A 20,363-nucleotide genomic window follows, 5' to 3' on the forward strand; every position below is an offset into this window, starting at 1 on the left:
CATTCTATAATGAGAATAATTTTCTCTTGGATATTTAAAGGTACTGTTTCATGGTCTTTTTGCATTACAGAATTGCTTAAAAGTCTAAAGGTGCCTGCTTCTAGATCTCTTATGATGTTCTCTCTAGCCCTGGGGTTTTGGAATTTCACAGCAATGTGTCTGGATATATGCCTTCTTTCATTCATCTTACTCAACATTTTCTGGGATATTTGGTCCACAATCATATATCTTTCTTTCACTCTGGGAAATGTTATTTTTATGAGAATTTCTTCCTCTCCACTTTCTCTTTTGGGGGGCCTCCTGGATTAATCCTCATTGTTTCTCAGCTTCTTTGCAGCTTTTTTCTTTCTGCTCTATACTCCTAATGTCCTGGAAGGCAAACATTAGAATAGTCTGTTGTGGTGAATCTTTTGTTTCCTTCTCTCATTTCTCCGTGCTTTTTTTCCCTTTACATGTCCCTTTCACCATAATTTTCTGCACCTAATCATGGAGTTTGAGCATTGAGGAACAGAAGAACAACTCAGTATGAGTTTACTCAGGCCATTGGGTTATATGTCCACATCCTTAAGGGGCCAAGCTATCTTAGTCTATTTGGGTTCCTATAACAAACTATCCTAGACTGGTTGACATATAAGTAACAGAAATTTATTCCTCCCAATTCTGATGTCTGGGAAGTTCAAGATTAAGGTATAGGCAGATTCAGGGTCTGCTGAGGGCCTACTTGCTAGTTCATAGCTGGCCATCTTCTCACTGTGTCCTTACCTGGTGGAAAGGGCAAGAGAGCTCTCTGGGGTCTCTTTTAAAAGGGACCCATCTGTGAGGGCTCCACCCTCATGACCTCCCAGAAGTCCCACCTCCCATCACATTGGGTGTTAGGATTTAATGTATGAATTTTGGGGGTACACAGTCTATAACACAAGCTACCCCTAGACCCTATTTTAGGGAAATTTTGAGACTAAAGATCAGCTAGGCTTCTGTCTTCTTTCAATCCCATATTAAATTAATGGTTCTGAATGAACTCTGTGGCCAACACTAGTCAGAAGGGGTTTTCAGCAAAGTCCACTTCTTCCCAAGGTAACATTAAGTAATGATTGGATTTAATTACCCACAGTGACTTCTCAGTTTGCTGGTGGTTATGGTTTCTATCCTTACTTGTTCGAAGATCTGAGCAGAAATTGCGTTGTTGCCTATCTTAGAAGAGGATCACACCCCTTACTATAACCTTCTTCACCTTGAGATAATCTGCATCCTTATTTTAAACCTAATTTGACTAATGGTGGTATCTAATTGCAACTTTTTCTTTCTCATTTGGGATGAGATGTGGGCTCCCTGCTAGTTTCCAACAAATTATAAAGCAGCAAACACCTAGAACTTTCCAAAATAGTATGCAAGTTATAAAGACAATCAAACAGTTCATGCTTTCATTCCATTTCCTTATATATTTTATAACTTATTTATGGAAATGGAATTGTTTAAGCTCTGATGCACCACATTTTCCAAGTGATATATAGCAGTCCATATGTTCACAGTGGAAAGAAGCATCATGACTTCATGGCAAATGGCAAAGATTGCAATATTGTCGAAGGGTCTTCTGACACAGACTCTGGAATCATGACAGTGGGACTGAGTATACAAGTAGGGCCCTGGGAAACCCTGGGAGGAACCCCAGACTGGGAGGTGGGCGGTACTCCATTACTAGTATTTTGGAAGAAGGATTTGAGAGAGACTGTGTACCTGGCTATTACTGGTATTTAGTAAAGCCACAGACTTACATGAATTTATTTGAAATGTAACTTCATCAGCATGCTCCTTGCTTAGTCATTCTTGCATTTTTATGATAATGTCTCATCCTTTCTGATCATTTCAATGATTCCTACTTCTGTTTAATTGATTATTAATTTCAGTATCTCCTGAAATCACCCACTCGTGGGCCTCCATGAGGCGACTTTACCATTTTATACCTAGGCCTGCTGGACCATCATCCTTTACCTACTATGGGACAGGAAGGACCCCTGTCCTCACACTTCTTGTGTTTTCCTGCAGGTCTCCCCTGGGGAATATGGTAGGTAATAATATCCCACTTACAATGAGCCACTCTGTCATCCCTCTGATGCAGACTTGCTGCTGTCACTATCACTTCCTTCCAGTGCTGCCCCTGTTCAGATCCTTGCCTTAGTTGCCTGCTAATCTCCGTTCTGTCCTGATCTACCACTAGTGATTGAGCCTCAGTCTCTTCTGCCTTTTATGTGTGAGAACTCTTCCCTCCCTGTTTGCTGTTTGGAGTCTACTCTTGCCTCCAGCACTCACAGTCTTGGTCTTTAGGAAAACACTTTTCCCCTCTCAAGCCTAGTTTGTATAGAGTATCTCATGGCAGTGCTGCTTGGACCGCTAGTGCTACAGGATGCCAATGAAGGCCAGAAAAGTGGGAGAAGTTCTCTGCAGCTGCAGGAAAGCACATTCCACCCGGGGTCGGAGAACCTGGAGGATGTTAGCAAAACACCTATTTGCGGCCCCCTGTCCAACTTAAGTCTCCAAAGCATCGTTGGGGATGTACCCCAGGCTCTCCCGTTTACTCCACGTTTGTGTAGCAGCCTGCCTGTGTTCTCTGGCTGGTGTTGTCTTTGCTGCTCCTCTCTGAACTTTTGGGAGGTGAAGAGCCTGCATAGTGACCAACTTTCATTAAAATGAAGCAAACTATTTGGTTTATCATAGAGATAGAAGATAGAACAGTGGTTGCCAGGGACTGGGGGGAAGGGTGGAGAAGTGAATGGGTTGGGGGTTGTTTAATGGGTACAGAATTTCAGTATGGGATGACGACAGGTTTCGGAGATGAACAGTGGAGCTGTCTGAACAACAATGTGAATGTGCAGAATGCCCCTGAACTGTACACTTAAAAATGGTTAAGGGGCACCTGGGAGGCTCAGTCGATTGAGCATCTGACTTGTGATTTTGGCTCAGATCATGATCTCATGGTTTCGTGGGTTCAAGCCCTGCGTGGGGCTCTGCACTGACAGTGCGGAGCCTGCTTGGGATTCTGTCTCTCCCCTCTCTCTGCCTCTCCCCTGCTCGTACTCTCTCTGTCTCTCTCAAAATAAATAAACTTAAAAAATGGTTAAAATGGTAAATTTTCTGTTATGCAGAATTTTGCCACAGTCAAAAAAAAAAAAAAAAAAAAAGAAGGAGGAGGAGGAAGAGGAAGAGGAGGAGGAGGAGGAGAATGGGCAACAAAAAAACAAACAAAAACCCTACCCAATTTTAAAAGAAGTTAGGACTAAAGAAATGTCTTAGGAGACAACATCAGCGCCTGCTTATGGCTATAGTTCTGTCCCCTGACTTAGGCAGAATTTCCATGACTCAAGGAGGGGCAGGCCTTAAGAGATCGCTTTTGAGAAGAATTGGTATTCCTTGTATCTTCCAGTTAGAGTTAGGAGTAATTTGTGTTGAAATCTAAAGTATTTTTTTTTCTTTACAGTCCATGCTTTTTAGAACAATTACTACATTTTTGGGTCATATACCAGTATTATTAATCATTCTGATGTCGAATAGATGCCAATTTCTGTGTGTAACTACTAACGGAAGTGAGCGATTTAATTTTTTTTTTCAACGTTTTTTTATTTATTTTTGGGACAGAGAGAGACAGAGCATGAACGGGGGAGGGGCAGAGAGAGAGGGAGACACAGAATCAGAAACAGGCTCCAGGTTCTGAGCCATCAGCCCAGAGCCTGACGCGGGGCTCGAACCCACGGACCGCGAGATCGTGACCTGGCTGAAGTCGGACGCTTAACCGACTGCGCCACCCAGGCGCCCCAAAAGTGAGCGATTTAAAAGAAACCATCGTCATTTCAGCAGCATGATCTTTACTGAAAGGAAATTGACTTAAAAACATATAATTTGTAGAAAATTAACAGTGAAATACAAAGACATGAGAGCCCATGCTTTTAATCAGTTGCCAATAATTTAAGCCTGATTGTGCTTGCACAGGCAGATCCATGACCTGGGGGTGGGGGTGGGGGTGGGGGATACATTAGGGTTTCAGGTATAGAATGTCCAACCTAGTAGGAGGTTTTATGTTGGAAGGGAGTCTGTTTTTAGCCATAGACCAGGGTTCAAGCCAGACAGAAGAAAGAAAATAGGGAAGAGTTAGAGCCAGCCCACTCTCTGTTCTGACTTTAAACAGCTTGGAAATGTTTCTTAGGAGACCTAGGTCTAGGGTTAGAGTTGCCCTGAAAGCAAGACTATTTGGCTGTAAGAGTGTCTCCTGAAAATGTGGCTTCTCTCACACACTCTGAATAGGTCACTCTACTAATTACATAATATTTTCATAAAGGCAGCTCAATACAGTGTGTTGTGAAGTTGATATAATGAATAATGCCTGTCTTCAGAGCCCACATTCCTTGCACTGCACTGCCCTGCCTCTGTGGAGTCTTAAATATCCAGGGAAGCATGAAATATTGTATCATTTTCAATCATGATGAAAAGGTAATCTTAACGCTCACTCTATATATACTTAAACACGCGACTTCTTTGGCAGTTTCTTTTCCTGACGCACATTTTTTAGTGGATATAAAAATGGAAATGATACACAGCTTAGAATTTTATCATTCATCAAACATTGAGTGCCTCCTGTGTGCCAGACATCATGATAAGTTGTAGAAGATACTTTAGATATAAAATTTCTCTCACTTCAAGAATATGAGATCTGGAAGGACCCTTCCATCTTATTGCATCTGATTTTATATATTAGGAGACTCAAGCTCCAATACGTGTTCAGGTTCCCTGAGGTTATTCAGGTGACAAGAGGTAGGGCCCAGAATAGAAAACAGCTCATTCTGCAGCATATCAGTCTGGGTCCCAGTAGAAACAGGCACCGTGGTCAGAGTAGGTAATTTGAGGAGGGCTTAATAAAGGACTTTTTACAAAGGCATGGTCAGGATGCAGGGAACCGAGCAGGGGATAGTACAGTACTCCAGGGCTGGAAATAGTAGGGAGCCATTGCCACCCATAGGCCCGAAAGAACCTGGAAAAGGGGCTGTGGCTCTCAGTAGAGGGACACATGCAACATGGTAACCTATCAGGAAGAAATCTAGGGAAATAAATATTGTAACTTCATTCTCTTCCCACCCTCTGGTTTCCCATTAGGGCCTCTTATTGGCTGAACTCAACAGAAGCTGAAGGCAAGGGAGCCCCTGGATATAGTCCACATGGGTCAGCCTCCATGTCCCAGAGTGAGGTAGAGAGGAAAGGAGATGGATTTGGGGTGGTAAATGAAAGATGCTTTCTAATTGAGCAACCCACTTTGCCTCTGAATGGAGAAGTAAGAGGTGGGATGGTGGCCAGGAGCATTTAGGGAAAAGTCACTCCTCGTGGGAGCCAGGAATGGGAAGAAGGATTCCCACTCTCACATTACACATTGCTTTATGAGATTTTTCTAAATGCTGGTTCGCAAAGGTGGTTGTCAGCAACCTTTTTTGATCTTGTTCCACAGGATAGATGAGAGATTTAAACACTAACTGGAACAAAGCAAGATCAGATCTGGCCTAGGAAAGAACTGGGACTGATGGAGCTTATGGGGTCCTGTGGGAGGTGTGAATTATTGGGTCAATGCAGCAATGCCAGGCTTAAGAAGAATCTCAGACAACACTATGAAAGCATATGGCCCGCTTTATACGTATGCAAATGCACCTAACTTTCCAAAGAGCCAGGCAAAGAGGAATTTCAACCCTTCACCCCACTTTAGAAAGATCCCACCCAGGAGAGGTTGCAGGCAGCCCAAAGTCTTATAGAGGTGACAGAAGTGGACCTCAGGTCTCCAGTTGCTGAGCCCTGTCCTCCTCTGCTGCTGGGCAGGCTGGGCCTCCCATTTTCCACAGACACACCAGGTGGGTTGCTGACCTCTTTGGCTTGTGCCCAGTGCCCCCTTGTTCTTGCGTTTCAGTTCATGGTGTTCTTTTCAAATTTTCTATGATTTTGTTAGAATCTTAGTATATCTTGAGTGTTTCCATTTACTCTGCATAGGCCAGAATTCCATGATATGAAGAACATCGTAGATCTGCAAACACCTGCCATGTTTCCAATTAAATAATTTCCGTAGAGAACAAAAAGAGACTGAAAACTCAGTAGCAAACCTGATGATAAACCCTGAGGCTTCCTGTTGTGCAGACAGCAGGGGCTCAGGTACAACAGGATTGGAAGGTCAGGGATACAAAAGTTGAAACCCAGCTCTTGGGGTGTCTGACTCTTGGCCTTGGCTCAGGTCGTGATCTCACGGTTTGTGAGTTCGAGCCCTGAGTTGGGCTCTGTGCTGCCAGTGCTGAGCCTGCTTAGGATTTTCTGTCTTCCTCTCTGCCCCTCCCCAGCGTGTGCGCGCACGCGTGTGTGAGCACTCTCTCTCTCTCTCTCTCTCTCTCTCAAAATAAATGAATAAACTTAAAAAAAAAACAAAAAACAAAAAACCCCAGCTCTTGATGTTTGTGGCTACAACCAGCCTGTAGTCTCCGTAGCCTCTGCCCCATCTGCCTGACGCAGGGGTGGGGTGATGCCAGTGTGAAGAGGAGCTGGTCACACTGATGAGGCTGCACTTTGCAAATAGAAGGTGCAACAGAAAGTGTTCTCTCGACCTAATTTTAGGCCAGCTGCTTAGTTAACACAGACAGAACCATTTGGGCAACCTTCTGAGGAAGGGATCTGAGGGACAGAGACACAGTCCTACTAAAATATGGTCTACCTTTTATGTCAATCGCTGGAAAATGCAATTGATGCCAATTTCTGTGTTCTAATTCATTTTATTAGTCCACAGGCTTCTTAGAGTTAAGGCAGCAAAGTGCTCTGTTTATCTGGCTCAGTACCTTAATAATGGTATGGCCCCTGCAGGCGCAAGTTAATGCTCCTTAATCCTTGCAATTTGCACCGTGAGTGCTCAGGGAACCTCCTGTCTGCTGCAAGAATGAAAAGCAGGAATGGCCCTAAACTGTAGCCACCAGTTGGATAGCACCCATTGGCTTGTGGTCACTAATGGGAATTATTATAATGGCTTTAGCTCTAGATACAGACATTCCTGTGAACTCAAAGTCATTTGGCAATTTCACAAGAACCACAGAATGTGAGAGCCATGCCCAGGACCTTTATGACAGATGAGGAATACCATAGAGAGGTAGTGGCTTGCCCAAGGTCACAAAATGTAAATGGTGGCAAAGCTGGTCCCGGAGCCCTTGTAGCATTCCATTTCTTTCCTGGGCCCTCTATATATAGTTGAGCAGTTGTGCCCAATGCAACATGGGTGACCATACAAAGAAGCCCTGGCCTTTCTTCTGGTGAAGTCTTTTGACTACATGGCCAATGACCTGAGTTTGGTCTTTGTAAAAGAGAAGTGGTGATGGAGCGCCTGGGTGGCTCGGTTGGTTAAGCATTCAAGTCTAATTTCGACTTAGGTCATGATCACATGGTTTGTGAGATCAAGCCCTGCATTGGGCACTGACAACATGGATCTTGCTTGGGATTCTCTCTCCTCTCTCGGCCCCTCCCCTATAAGTGTGTACTCTCTCTCTCTCCTTCTCTCTATCAAAATCAATAAGCATTAAAAAAAGAAAAAGACAGAGAAAGACAAGTGGTTATAAGTAGGACATGGCTCACTCTTCTTTTATGGTAAGCCTTTTCTGAAACCCAGAGTAGGTTATGTATCCCCACTTCTGGACTTCACTAGCTCTCTATGAATTGTAAATAGTGTTGTGGAAATTCTCTTGATTTGACTAGTGGTTCCTTGAGGGCAAGGATGAGTTTTATTTATTTTGTACCCCTTGTTTACTCCTTAGCAAATACCAGGTGCCCAATAGGAGCTCCTTCTCTTGTCCTCAGTAATTCAGCTCAATAAGCACCTATTAGGCACCTGATATTTGCTTGTTGCTAGCTCAATTCATCAAGCTACAGGAGGTCTGATGATTTATTAACCAAGTTGACCACTTCTTGGCGTAAGAATAAGTCTGGTTATGGAGTGGCTAAATCCTGAGACACCTCATGAAAAGATTTGAAAAAAAAAAAAAACAGTTATGTATTGAGTGCCAGAACTTTTCTGAGCCCTCATTACAACCGCAAGAGGTAAATACTGTCATTATCCCAAAGTTACAATGAGAAACAAGATAAAGAGGAATTTAACTAAGGTTACACTACTGATGTTGGGCTGCAGTCCGTGACTGTGTGATTCTAGAATGCCTGCTCCTAACTACTGTACTATGGTGCCTGCAGTATAATTAAAGGGAAAGGTCTGCAAGATTGCATTTTCCAGATAACCTAAGTGCAATCATTTAAACACCAACACATCTAATTTTAGCCTAAAGTCTATTATACGCTTCTTATCCAATATGCCTCAAAGTCACCATCCAGAAGATGCCCTCTGAGCTGTCGAGGTGTTTATAGGGCTAGGTTTCCCTTCACCAGATAACTCCAGAATGCTGTGATTTTTTAACACAATTTTGTTGTTGTTGTTGTTGTTGTTGTTGTTGTTGTTGTTGTCATCTTTTTAAATTGTAGAGTAATACATGTTCATTGTATTACGTTTAAAAAACCTAGAAAATATTCAGATGAAGACCTCATGGTCACATGGAAGGGATTGTTGATGAGGGAATTCTGCTGTGGACTGTTGTGGATGATCCCTAAGTTTCCTTGTAATATAGGGTTTCCACGTTGGTTCAGTTCCCTGAAATACCTGACTGCTCATCCCCAGAACTGTTTGGTCTTGCCTGTTTCCTCCATCTAATTACATTATTGCTTTCCCTACAAGGCACCATGTGATAGTCTCAAGTTCTCTATGGCCTGACTGTCTAACTAAATTTCCCAGTGTTATCTTTATTAGACCCCCAAGACACAATTGTTTTAGGATTAGGAAAGCATCTTGTGTTCTGAACCACTGTGTGTGTGTGTGTGTGTGTGTGTGTGTGTGTGTGTGTGTACTCCATATGTATGTAGACTATATATATACTTGATCAGGTTTACTCAGTATCATCTGTATACCATCTGCATCATGGAGATCATGCAAAATGGAGATTAAGGGTCTTCACCCAAAGTCTATTAAATAAGAAAGTCTAAGATTGGAGTCATGGATCAACATTTTTCCTAACCAAAGCGTGTTTTGTTTTTTATTTGTCATTAAGAGATTGTTAGAAGTAGAGAGAATAACATAAGAAATTCAACGTACTTATTACTTAGTTTCAATAACTATGAACCCATGCTCAGTCTTGTTTCATCTATAATTTGAAGCAAATTCCAGGTATCATATCATTTGAATGTTTTCATATGTATCTACATAACATAACCACAATATAATTATCATATTTGAAAAGTAATTAACATTAATCTCTAATATTACATTTCTAGTTCAAATTTTCCTTGTCTCAAATGTTTCTTAATTGTATAGTGTTTTGGATGCTGAATCACGTAATTAGTTATGTTTCATTCTTTTCTCTGACAAGTAGGATGTTGGGAGCCAATTCTGTAGCCACTTCTGGCAACTTTACAGAACCTCACGCATGTTTTTTGACTATGTACCTTACCCCTGACTTCATTTTCATTTTACTTTTCTTTTTCTTCAGTTCTGATTTCCTCACAAAGTACATTTTATCTTACTGTGCTGTGTATGTTTTTTAAGCTGCCTCTAATCCTTTTGCCAAAAGGTAAGTCGAATGTAAATGACCGTATCAGGGACCCTGAGCCCCTTGCCTTACTTCATTTTGCATGAGTCTTTCAAAGCAGTCCCTATCATCTGAGCTTCTGACTGTGAGTCTCCTCTTCTTTTTTATGCCCCACCACATCTCAGTCCCAGTGCTCAGAACCATTTTTCTGGTTCTGATCTTTTTTGCTTCCCTCCTCCATCGTGATTCCTGGCTTCCTTTGCCTGCCCTGGAAATACCACATTTCATTCATCCTGAGCCTCAACTGGCCCCTCCGCGTTGTCTTTGTCAGTTTCCTTTGGCGGTGAGAGGACTAGACGCGGACACTGAATCTTTAGGTTCCAACGTAGTCTCTTTGAAAATTCCAGTCCTCTGGGACAACATGAGGTTGGGGGGACAGTTGAAAGAGGAGAGCTCAGGATAGGAAGGCTGGGGTGGGTATTAAAAATGTCATCCCTTTCCCAGTTTTGCCCTGAGCTGTGTTTGTTGTTAAGAAGTAGAGATGGGGCCAGACTGACATGTGAGAGACTAGGTGGTTCCCAATCTCTGGTGCCTTGTGTAGCCTTTTTACAGGGTTCTCAGAGATCTGAAACAGACTGGCGAAATAAGACAGTGGAATGGTTTTATTCATAAAGTTCAATATAGTGCTTTAAGGCAATGCCATTTATTTGGAGTGTTAAAATTCTTTCTTTCTCTTTCTTTCTTTCTTTCTTTCTTTCTTTCTTTCTTTCTTTCTTTCTTTCTTTTTCTCTCTTCTTTCCCTTCCTTCCTTCCTTTCTTTCCTCCTTGTATGAAGTGACCATGATAATAAATAAGTTACCTTTTAACATCAGTATTAGCAAAGTAAAAAGTTGATAACCTATGTCAGTCCCCTGATACATTTTTAAATTTTTTAATGTTTATTTATTTTTGAGAGAGAGAGAGAACACACAAGCCAGGAGAGGGGCAGGGAGAGAGGGAGAGATGATAAAATCCGAAGCAGGCTCCAGGCTCTGAGCTGTCAGCACAGAACCTGATGCAGGGCTCAAACTCATCGACTGTGAGATGTGACCTGAGCTGAAGTCAGACGTTTAACCAACTGAGCCACCCAGGAGCTCTTGTCAGTCCTCTGATATTATTTTCATGAATCTAGAAGTCCAAACAAAGATGAGTAGAAAAGGATGGATGTCTTTTATAGGTCTGACTTTGAAGGAAAACTGTGCTAAGGAACTGAGATGATCATTATTATAATGATTGTCATGATTTTCATTCATTTGTTCCTTATAAACCAAGGAGGAGGATTAAATAAGGACTGTTTTCAGAAATGCTTTGGGATTACAGACCCAAGCTCACCAGAATGTACTAAGGCATATATACTTTATATACTATAGTAGCGTTAAAAATTTTTTTCTTCTCAATAATATTTGTTTATTGTAAAAAAAATAATATAGAAATGAAAGTCCCTGGGGTGCCTGTGTGGTTCAGTCGATTGAGTGTCTGACTTCAGCTCAGGTCATGATCTCACGGTTCGTGGGTTTGAGCCCCGCATCTAGCTCTGTGCTGCTCACACACGCTCTCTCTCTCTCTCTCAAAAATAAGTAAACATTAAAAAAAAAGTGAAAGTCCCTTCTAATTTCACCTCAACAGAAATGGCTTGCTGTATCTCTGCATGGTTTTTAATGTAAAAATCAATGGTATTAGCATGAAAATATCAATATGTACAGATTGTCTATCCATTTTATACGGTATGTCTTGTTTCCCTCATTTTGGAAGGCAACCTTCAGTCTTGCTATTAGCTTATTTTCTCTTTCTACGTCTTAATTTCTGACATCTTTTCTATTAAGTTTAAACTGTCCAAGCTGAATGTGCATTCAGTTCTACATCCGTACTTACATCTTCCATACTTTGTCTATTACTTGATTCTAAGCATTGAAAATCAATAAATGGTATTTATATTATTATGAATATAAAATATTATTTAGCATAGAACCAGAAGGTATATTGTGATTATTTTTCCTTTTCCCAAACAGTTTTACTGCAGGAATTCCTAATTATTCTCTCTCTCTTTTCCACCATTTGAAGACAAATGGTGATGTCATTAGAAGCTGAATACTCCATAATGTCATGTATTTGTTTTCAAGTCCTCTTTGTCTGAGGACACCTCCTTCCTAGAGCCCAGTCTTCCTGCTCCAGGCTGGACTGGCTCCTCTCTAGGCCCGCCACTCACCTCTCACACAGGGACCTTACTGGTCTTCTGAGTGGAGTGCAACTTTTCCTATAGACTATGTCTTCTTCTCTCCTGTTGTAATCTCATACATTCATCCTCAAGTAACTTCCTATGATAGGTGCATGGGAAGTAATCTTGCTGACATTTTTGGCCCTCATACTGCATTGATAGTATTATTGGGTGTAGAAATCTAACTTAAGCATAAGATTTCTTCAGAAGTTTATAGGCATTAGTCTATTATCTAGTGCTTTTAATGAGAACTCCAATACCAGTGTGGTTCTAATTTTTTTTATGTTCATATTACTTGTGTCTCTCAAGCTTTTGTGATTTTCCTCTAATTTTTGTGTTTTGAAATTTCACAATAATGTGTCTAAGATAGGGTTATTTCATTGTAGGTGCTCAGTGGACTTCTATAATTTGTCCTTCAATTTTAGGGAATTAAAAGTTTATTTCTTTGGTATTTTTTACCTTCATTTTTCTGTCTTTACTTTCCAGGAAACGTAGATATTAGACCTCCTGGATGCATACCCTGTATCTCATATCTTTCACTTAAATTTCCTGTGTCTTTGGTGCACATTCAGGTAGATGTTCCTTGACTTTGCCTGTATTAAATTGTTTCCAATAAATATATTTTTATTATAAATCACAATATTGCACTGAGAAAAAGGAGTGTGTACAGGTAGCTTATTGGGAATGTGATCCCAGAGAGAAGGTATGAGGAACAGAGGGATGAAGTAGGAAGTAAGGGAAAATAAGTGCAAGGATCAGCTTTTGAGTTGACCACATGGACAAGCAGCTATTTCTTGTTCATCTTCAATTTTCTCAGAATCCTTAAGAATTCCAAGAATTGTCCATCCCGGAGACAAAAATCAGAACTACTTCTCAATCAATTCCCATCACTAGTTAGGCAAGGGTGATCCCATGGGCAACAGCTCCCTAATATATCTCTAAATTTTCTCCAGAGTGTCCGACTGAGTGGTCAGTAGTCTACTTAGCATCTCCTCTTAGAATTTCCATAGGTATCAGATTCTCCACTTTGTTGCTTATGGTTCCCGAATATGCAATTTGCAGTTTGTCTCCCTAGCCATAATCTAAGCTTCTTGAGAACAGGAGGAGGTGTGTCTTCTCTTCATCCCTTTCTGCACTTTATGCGTATTAGTTGGTTAAGTCATTGAAATTCAACAGCAACAGGCCAAGTAGTTGTCTAAGTGTATCACAGACCAGCGGCGGCAGCAGCACAGCAGCACTTGGGAACTTGTTAGGCAGACCTACTGAATCAGAAACTCTCTGCCCACTATTAAATTTTTTATTTGTTTCAGCAATCACATTATTTTATTTCTAAGAACATTGTCTTCTTCTTCATTCAATTTACCAGTAGTCTACTCTTATCTTATGTATGGATCAAATATCTTCTGGAAATGTCCTGTGAATGAAAAATTCTTGTTTCCTCACTGATTTATCTGTTTTCTCTGGGAACCTCTCTCTCTTTCTCTTTCTCTCTCTCTCTTTTCTTTGCTTTTATACATTGATCTGGTTGCTCTAGGATGTCCTTACATGGCTGGTGATTGTTTGCAGCTTAATCATATTTAATAATGAGGCAGTAGAAAAGCTAACTATGAGGCTATGTATCTGTGAGTGATATTTTAATAGGCAGATTTTACTTTACAGGAACATAAGAAGTTACATTTTTTTGTAAAAACATGGAGGATTTTGGTCTTGGGCATTAATTCTCACACTAGTTGCCTTGGTTTCTCCCTAGACAGACTGGGAAATATTTTGGTGAAGATTTTTAATCCATGCTCATATTTTTGTTCTGTATCTCAGTCTTAGCTGCCACCATAGTGGAAATGTCTGTGTCTTGAGGTTGAGTTCAGTAGGTCAGGTTGCATCTTCTATCACTTTGCTATCCACATACAGTCTTCAAGAAAAAGTTTTTAGTTTGTTGATTATCTTGTGCTATATTCTTTATGACTGTAGGTTTCTATTTTTTATTTACTTCCTATCACCTGATGAGAGTCTCAGGAAGGGGAGGATATTAATATAAATATGCAGATGTACCGTTATGAATCAAAGTCCCCCTTAAATATTTTATATACATATTTACACCTGTATTTCTTATCAACATCAAGTTGAAGTATCAGTAGTCTCCACATGCTAATAATATAGAACATTTAATTTGTTTTTACTTCCTTCTTTCTTCTGCCTCCCATGTTTTGTTGGAATTGTTGAAATTTGAGTATGGGGGCACCTGGGTGGCGCAGTCGGTTAAGCGTCCGACTTCAGCCAGGTCACGATCTCGCAGTCCGTGAGTTCGAGCCCCGCGTCAGGCTCTGGGCTGATGGCTCGGAGCCTGGAGCCTGTTTCCGATTCTGTGTCTCCCTCTCTCTCTGTCCCTACCCCGTTCATGCTCTGTCTCTCTCTGTCCCAAAAATAAATAAACGTTGAAAAAAAAAAACATTAAAAAAAAAAAAAAAGAAATTTGAATATGTATATAGCATCATTGCTTTGTTCTTTTAAGTGTTTTTTTTTCATAACAGTTACATTAAGCTTCATAACCTCATAAAGAGCAATTATTTAGACTTAATGCAATTTGTGCTATTTTCTTTGTTTATCACTAATTCTTGTGATACGTAGTATATAGATACACCTAATATAATATGTCCTTCCTTTCTTGAGTTCTGTATTCTGACATACATTTTTATTTGTTTGTTTGGAGAATTTGCTTAGATTTTATGCAGGAGAAGGTATGTGAATGGTGTATTTTCTGAGACATCGTCTGTTTGAAAATGCCTCTTTTTCCCTCGTGATAGTCTGGCTAGCTGTAGAATTATAGGACTACAATATCCTTTTCTTTTTTTAAAAAAATATTTTTTTAATATTTATTTATTTTTGAGAGAGAGAGACAGAGTGTGAGTGGGGGAGGGGCAGAGAGAGAGGAAGAACAGGATCTGAAGCAGGCTCCAGGCTCTGAGCTGTCAGCACAGAGCCCGGTGTGGGGCTCGAACTCACGAACCATGAGATCATGACCTGAGCTGAAATTGGACACTTAACCGACTGAGTCACCCAGACACCCCTCCAATCTTCTTTCCTTAGATCAGCTGGGATCTCAAGCCCATCTGCTTCTGATCACTACTTTACCCATACCTCTTAGTTTTCATCACTATTTTATTTAATGTCAGGACCAGTTTATTCTGATGGCTCAGCTGGTTTGACCTCTTTTGAGCTGCTGATTTGTCCCATTATTTTTCTTTGGTTGTCAGTTTATGTGTTCTTACTGGCCCTTCATAGTTTAGGGGGACAACTACTGTTCATCTGCCTGTGTGTAGTATATGGAAGCTCAAGCCTTTCATTCATTGGACAATAATATTTGCCATTCCAAAACAAGTATTTAGGCTTGCATGGATCCCTTAGAATTCTAGGTGTACAGCTGGGATGTCTTCTGGGGGTAAGGATGTCATGGTATCTTGTATCTGATGTCTGCAAGATCAAGGATATTGCTACACTACATCATGTTCAGTGGCTGCATCTAATAGCAGGTAGAAGAGAGTTCTGATGGTCAGACCTCACTGCAGGGTCTTCTAGGCCACATCTTCCCTGGAAGAATGTACTCTGTGGCAGATCTGGATGCAGTTTTGTGCACAGTCACCCCCAAGCAGCAACACCTCCAGGGATCTGGATCAGAATTGGGTTGCCATTTGCCTCCTTTCATCCCTGAATCACCATCTGGTTATTCTCTTGGCTCTTGGACAGAAGGACTAATTATACTTTCCCATTTTTCAGAAAATTTATCTTTAGAATAATTATTTTTTTGATGTTACTATTTTTTTCAGTTTTTGTTATGAAATATAGCATAAATGCCAAAGAGTATATATAGTGAATACATATGGTTTCAGGATCAATCATAAAACAAATGGCCATGTACCTACCACCTAACTTAAGAAATCTCTTCTAAGCAAGGCTGTTATGTGATTCTAAGCTGATTCTCCTCCCTTTCCTAAAGTCATGGGTCTGAGGTGGGTAGTATCTGTGGCCCTAGTGACTCAACAGGAGTTTTCTAACACTTCTTTCTGAAAAAAGAGAGAAAAGTGTCCAGAGGGTGCCCTGAGTTGTTTAAAAACAGAAGCCCAGATGATTTTGCTTTGTGGTTGGTATGTCTGTGTAGGTCACTACTGGTTTCTCCTCAAAGGCATTCCCTGGCCCATTGCTAACCCACATGGTACCTTTGTGTGAATAAGAAGAAATCACTTCTGCCATTTACTAGAAATTCTCTTTAATACCTATCTGCACAAAAATCTATAATGATTATGAATGTGACTAGCACCTCTAGAACTTATAGGACACAACCATAATTCACGGTAAAAGTAGTAGGTGGCCATAGAGCTCTTCAGGTGGGCATCATCAGGCATTTACTCAATGCCCACATGTGCCAAGTATTCTTTTAGTTGCTTGGCATTCAATGCTGAGATGGATGGGATTCCTGCTCTCATAGATCCCCCATGACTGGACTGGTGAGCAAGCTGTTTTTTGGGTGCATGAACTGGGAGTCAGATAACAAGCTTGGGTCATTCTTGTGTTGGGTCAGGTCCCTGTGGTTACTAGCAGAAGTGGGTTAATTTAATTTCATTTATTTAGCATGTTGTCTATGCCACGTCAACCCTGAGAGGTTATGCTGTACCAAAGTGATGAGTTCAGAGCTTAAGTCCAGAGTGACCATATTCCCTGGTTTGCCCTGGGTACTGGGTAAAGTCTCTTGTCCCAAGTGATTATTAACATCACACCTCTCTCTCTTAAAGGTGTCCCAGCTTAGGACAATAAATTATATGGTCATGTGTATGAGTCAACTGTTTTTGCCATGGTAACAAACTCCTTCAAAATATTAGGAACTTAAAACATCAACTAGGGTTTGCTCATGGATTTGTGGATCAGCTGCAGCTCTTCCCCAGTCTGTGGATAAGGTTTAAGCTTGCTTCTCATTCTGGACTTTGGGCCTGTGCCACAAGTCTTCCTGTGATAGTAACTAAGTCGAAAGACTGGGCTTTATTTAACATTTCTTCTCCTGGCAGAAGGTGGGAGCCAAGAGTCTTCTGGTCAGAGCTGGCATGAGCCATATCTCCTTGGATTTTATTGACTAGAGCAAGTCACATGGACAAAATCAACATCAGGGGATTGGGATTTATGCTCTTTCCTTGGTATGGGGGCACTGTGGGGGGAGAGAGTGAATATTTGGTGAATAACAAAAGAATTATCACATTACACTCCTAAACCTACTGCTTCCCAGTGTGTCCCAACCCCAGGCTTTGCTGGTGTTTTCTAGCAGTGTCTGTGTTAGGAAAGTGCCACAGTGATTAACAGGACATAGGAGTTTTACCTCCATTTGGATTACAGAATGTATTAAGGGATTTCACTATGGTATGGAGCCTGTTTTGTTTTTGTGTTTTATTGGACTAGGTGGGAGTTGATGTTTGCTGTGGCCACCTGATTAATGAGGATAAAGTCTCCTCCTTTCTGTGTCCTGAGCACTACTACCTATCCTAGGAGTTTGCACAGATGAATTTCCCATACTCCCGTGTGAGCTGATGGAACCCAATGGAGCCTGTGGCCATACCACGCTCTCTTCCTACCTCATGTTGGGGCTCCATGAGGTGTGATTTCTGGTGCCCTTTACTCTGCCCCCACTGACTCTACTCCCTGTCCTCATCCTTGCCCTTGTTTCTCTGCACCTGGGAGTTTTAATTTTTATTGTTTCCTTAGTGTCCCTTCATTTGCTTGTGTTAAATGTTCAATACTAATTGGATTTTCCTTTAAAACAATTCTAGAAACCTCTCAATGTTATACTGGTTCACTGATGGATTGATGGAAGTCATCCTTGTTTCACATTGTTGTATAGTTTGCTAATCCCCTTTCAGTGGGACTTGAGGAGAGAAAGGTGCCAGATTTGAGCTCACTTACCCATGTGAAACTGGAGCCCCGGTGTTGTCGAGCAGAGACAGAATATTATTTCACTGAAAAGGCAGAGATTGATGGGGAGGCGTAGAGGAGATACATTAGCTCCATCACCAGTCCTTGCAGCTGGCATTCTCTCAGGAGCCATTTTTCATGAGGAAACTGCTTTATCATTTCATAAGAATGATCAAGTACCTTCAGAGTCATGTTGAAAAGCACACGGATGGTGGGTGGTCAGCGTGACTCAGTAGGTAAGTGACCTGCAGTAGGAGCTCACATGCCTCAGCAGAAATGTCAGTTGTCTCATGTCATAGATTATCAGTATGCTGTGGATAATTAATATTGGAAAATTAACTTATTCCTAATTTTCTTCTTCACGAGAAGATGAGTCTATGAGGAAGGTATGGAATGTGCCTTTCATGTTCCCCATTGTACTCTCTCCAAAACCTAGCCCAGTACCTGGCATGTAATGGACATTCAGAAAACTTTGGCTGAAGCAATGCAAATATTGATGATGGACAGTAAAGGCAAAGCCTGGGAGAATCCTTGGAGCTCCTGCGTGTGATGGAGTGCAGTAAGGGCAGGTGGGAGTGTCCTTTAAAGTAGGGCTTACAGCCACCCAGGAATGAGTTCAGGTTGATGCCTTAGCCTCTCTGGGTCTACTGTAGTGTGGAGTGGAAGCCTGGAGGGAGTTGGGCTTTGTTCTGGGCGTTAAGGGCACAGCCACTGCACTGCCACGGACCCTAGCTGAGGCCATACAGTCCGGGCCTCAGATGCCGTGGTTGCCTTGCCATATTTGCTCACTCTCACCACTTCAGCACATGCCCGCTCACCTCCAGAGGCCAGCCCCTGCATTTATTTGAATGTTCGATTTTTCTGGCCACTGAAGATTACTTTGCCACTCGTGCTGCAGGTGGGAAATGCCCCTTGAGAGCTGCCCTCCAATCCATGACTGAAGGGAGCTGACATTATAAATAGCCCAGCCCTTTGCCCCTTGGGTAACTGGCTTGGTAAAGCCCCCTTCGCTGGCTGCCTTCCCTGGATCACTTCCTTACTCCCTTACCTGTGTTTTCTTCCCCTTCTGAATAAACCACCTGCCCTTGAATACTTGTCTCAGGATCTGCTACTGGGGAAACCCAAACTACGGTGGTCAGCACTGGGTCCTAGGTACCTGGCCACTGGATGGGGGTATTCTTGAGGCTTCAGAGGACTTGAGCTTCATTTTGCTGAGACCCTTAAAAGTCAATGTCAAAAAGAGAAAGAAAGCACTCTAGTTTCTCTTGTATTAGAAAGTTGTTACTTAAACAATTCCCAAATTTCATTATACAGATCTCTGAAATGATCGCGTAATTTTTAAGGACAGTTGAAACTGCCCTGCTCACAAAGCCTCAATGATTTGTATTGCTGTGGTGTAGGGTCTCAGTTGACTTGGAGGGCATTCCTAGTCCCCCTGAATATACCCTGTCTCTTGCTAGAGCAGACTGTTCATTGTTTTGAATCATGGCCTGCATGTCACTTTCTCTGTGCTGTGTCTGAGTCTCACCATCCCTGCGCCAGAATCAGGTGACCCAGCAGCATCCCTGGCCTATCTCCTGCAGCCAGCTCCTGAGGGATGAATGGATTAAAGGGTCATTCTGCCTGCACTGTGCAATGGATGGGCACAGGACGAGCAATCACACTGACCTTTGATCTTTGCTTCTTTGCAGATATCTCAGTGAGCCTGCTGACCCTTGTGGTCACTGCCTGTGGCCTCGCGCTTTTTGGCGTGTCTCTCTTCGTGTCTTGGAAACTCTGCTGGGTTCCATGGCGAGAACGAGGCCTGCTCTCTGGTAGCAAAGACGACAATCGGGAACCTCTTAACTACACGGACACAGAGACCAATGAGCAGGAGAACAGTGAGGGCTTCCTAGACCCTCCCACCCCCTGCCCTGACTCTTCCATGAAGATCAGCCACACCTCCCCTGACATTCCCCTCTCGACCCAAGCGGGGGGCCAGGAGAACTGTGCCCATGGCGTCCGTGTACAGCGCCAAGTCACAGAGCCAACCTCGTCGGCCCGGTCAGTAATGCCCCCTTCCTTTCTGACTGCAAGGCAAGGACCACCTCGTTCCCCTCTATTGGCAGCAGTAGTGTTGGTTAGCCAAGGATCCTGTAACCAAAATTTCACATGTCCATTCAGTTTCAGAGATGTGAATATGGGAAAATGTGGTGCTTCCTATGCTCCAGTGAGGCTCCTTACTTCTCTTGAGTTCCCTGTGTAGGGTCCACAATAATAATAGTCCATAATAATAATAGTAACATTGCCAAGACTAACCATGACAAGTACTAAGCACTTTATGCATTGTTTTATTATAGTTCACAACTTCGCATGAGATGCAAAAGTTATTTTCATTTCACAGAAGAAGAAACTTAAGTCAAAGAGTTTAAGTAAAAACATCATAGATTGGTATGCATTCAGGGTTTGGACCCTGATTCAACCAACACCAGAGCCTGAGACCTCTTAACCAGTCTTCCCACTATCCTCCTAGTGCTATTGGATTTATTCTCTGTGCCTCT

At 42.0% G+C, this 20,363-nt stretch overlaps 1 protein-coding gene across 3 annotated transcripts in view; it reads left to right on the top strand.

The window, feature by feature from the left end:
• The window catches only part of SYT9 (synaptotagmin 9), a 200,168-nt gene that overhangs the window by 38,337 nt on the left and 141,468 nt on the right, over nucleotides 1-20,363 (top strand). For all 3 annotated transcript variants that reach the window (XM_045484375.1, XM_045484376.1, XM_045484374.1), the window contains exon 2: nucleotides 19,515-19,866. In XM_045484375.1, coding sequence (XP_045340331.1) covers nucleotides 19,515-19,866 — 352 coding nt within the window. The remainder of the gene's footprint in view (nucleotides 1-19,514; nucleotides 19,867-20,363) is intronic.

Source organism: Leopardus geoffroyi, chromosome D1 (genome assembly GCF_018350155.1).
Source record: "Leopardus geoffroyi isolate Oge1 chromosome D1, O.geoffroyi_Oge1_pat1.0, whole genome shotgun sequence".
NCBI classification, from domain to species: domain Eukaryota; kingdom Metazoa; phylum Chordata; class Mammalia; order Carnivora; family Felidae; genus Leopardus; species Leopardus geoffroyi.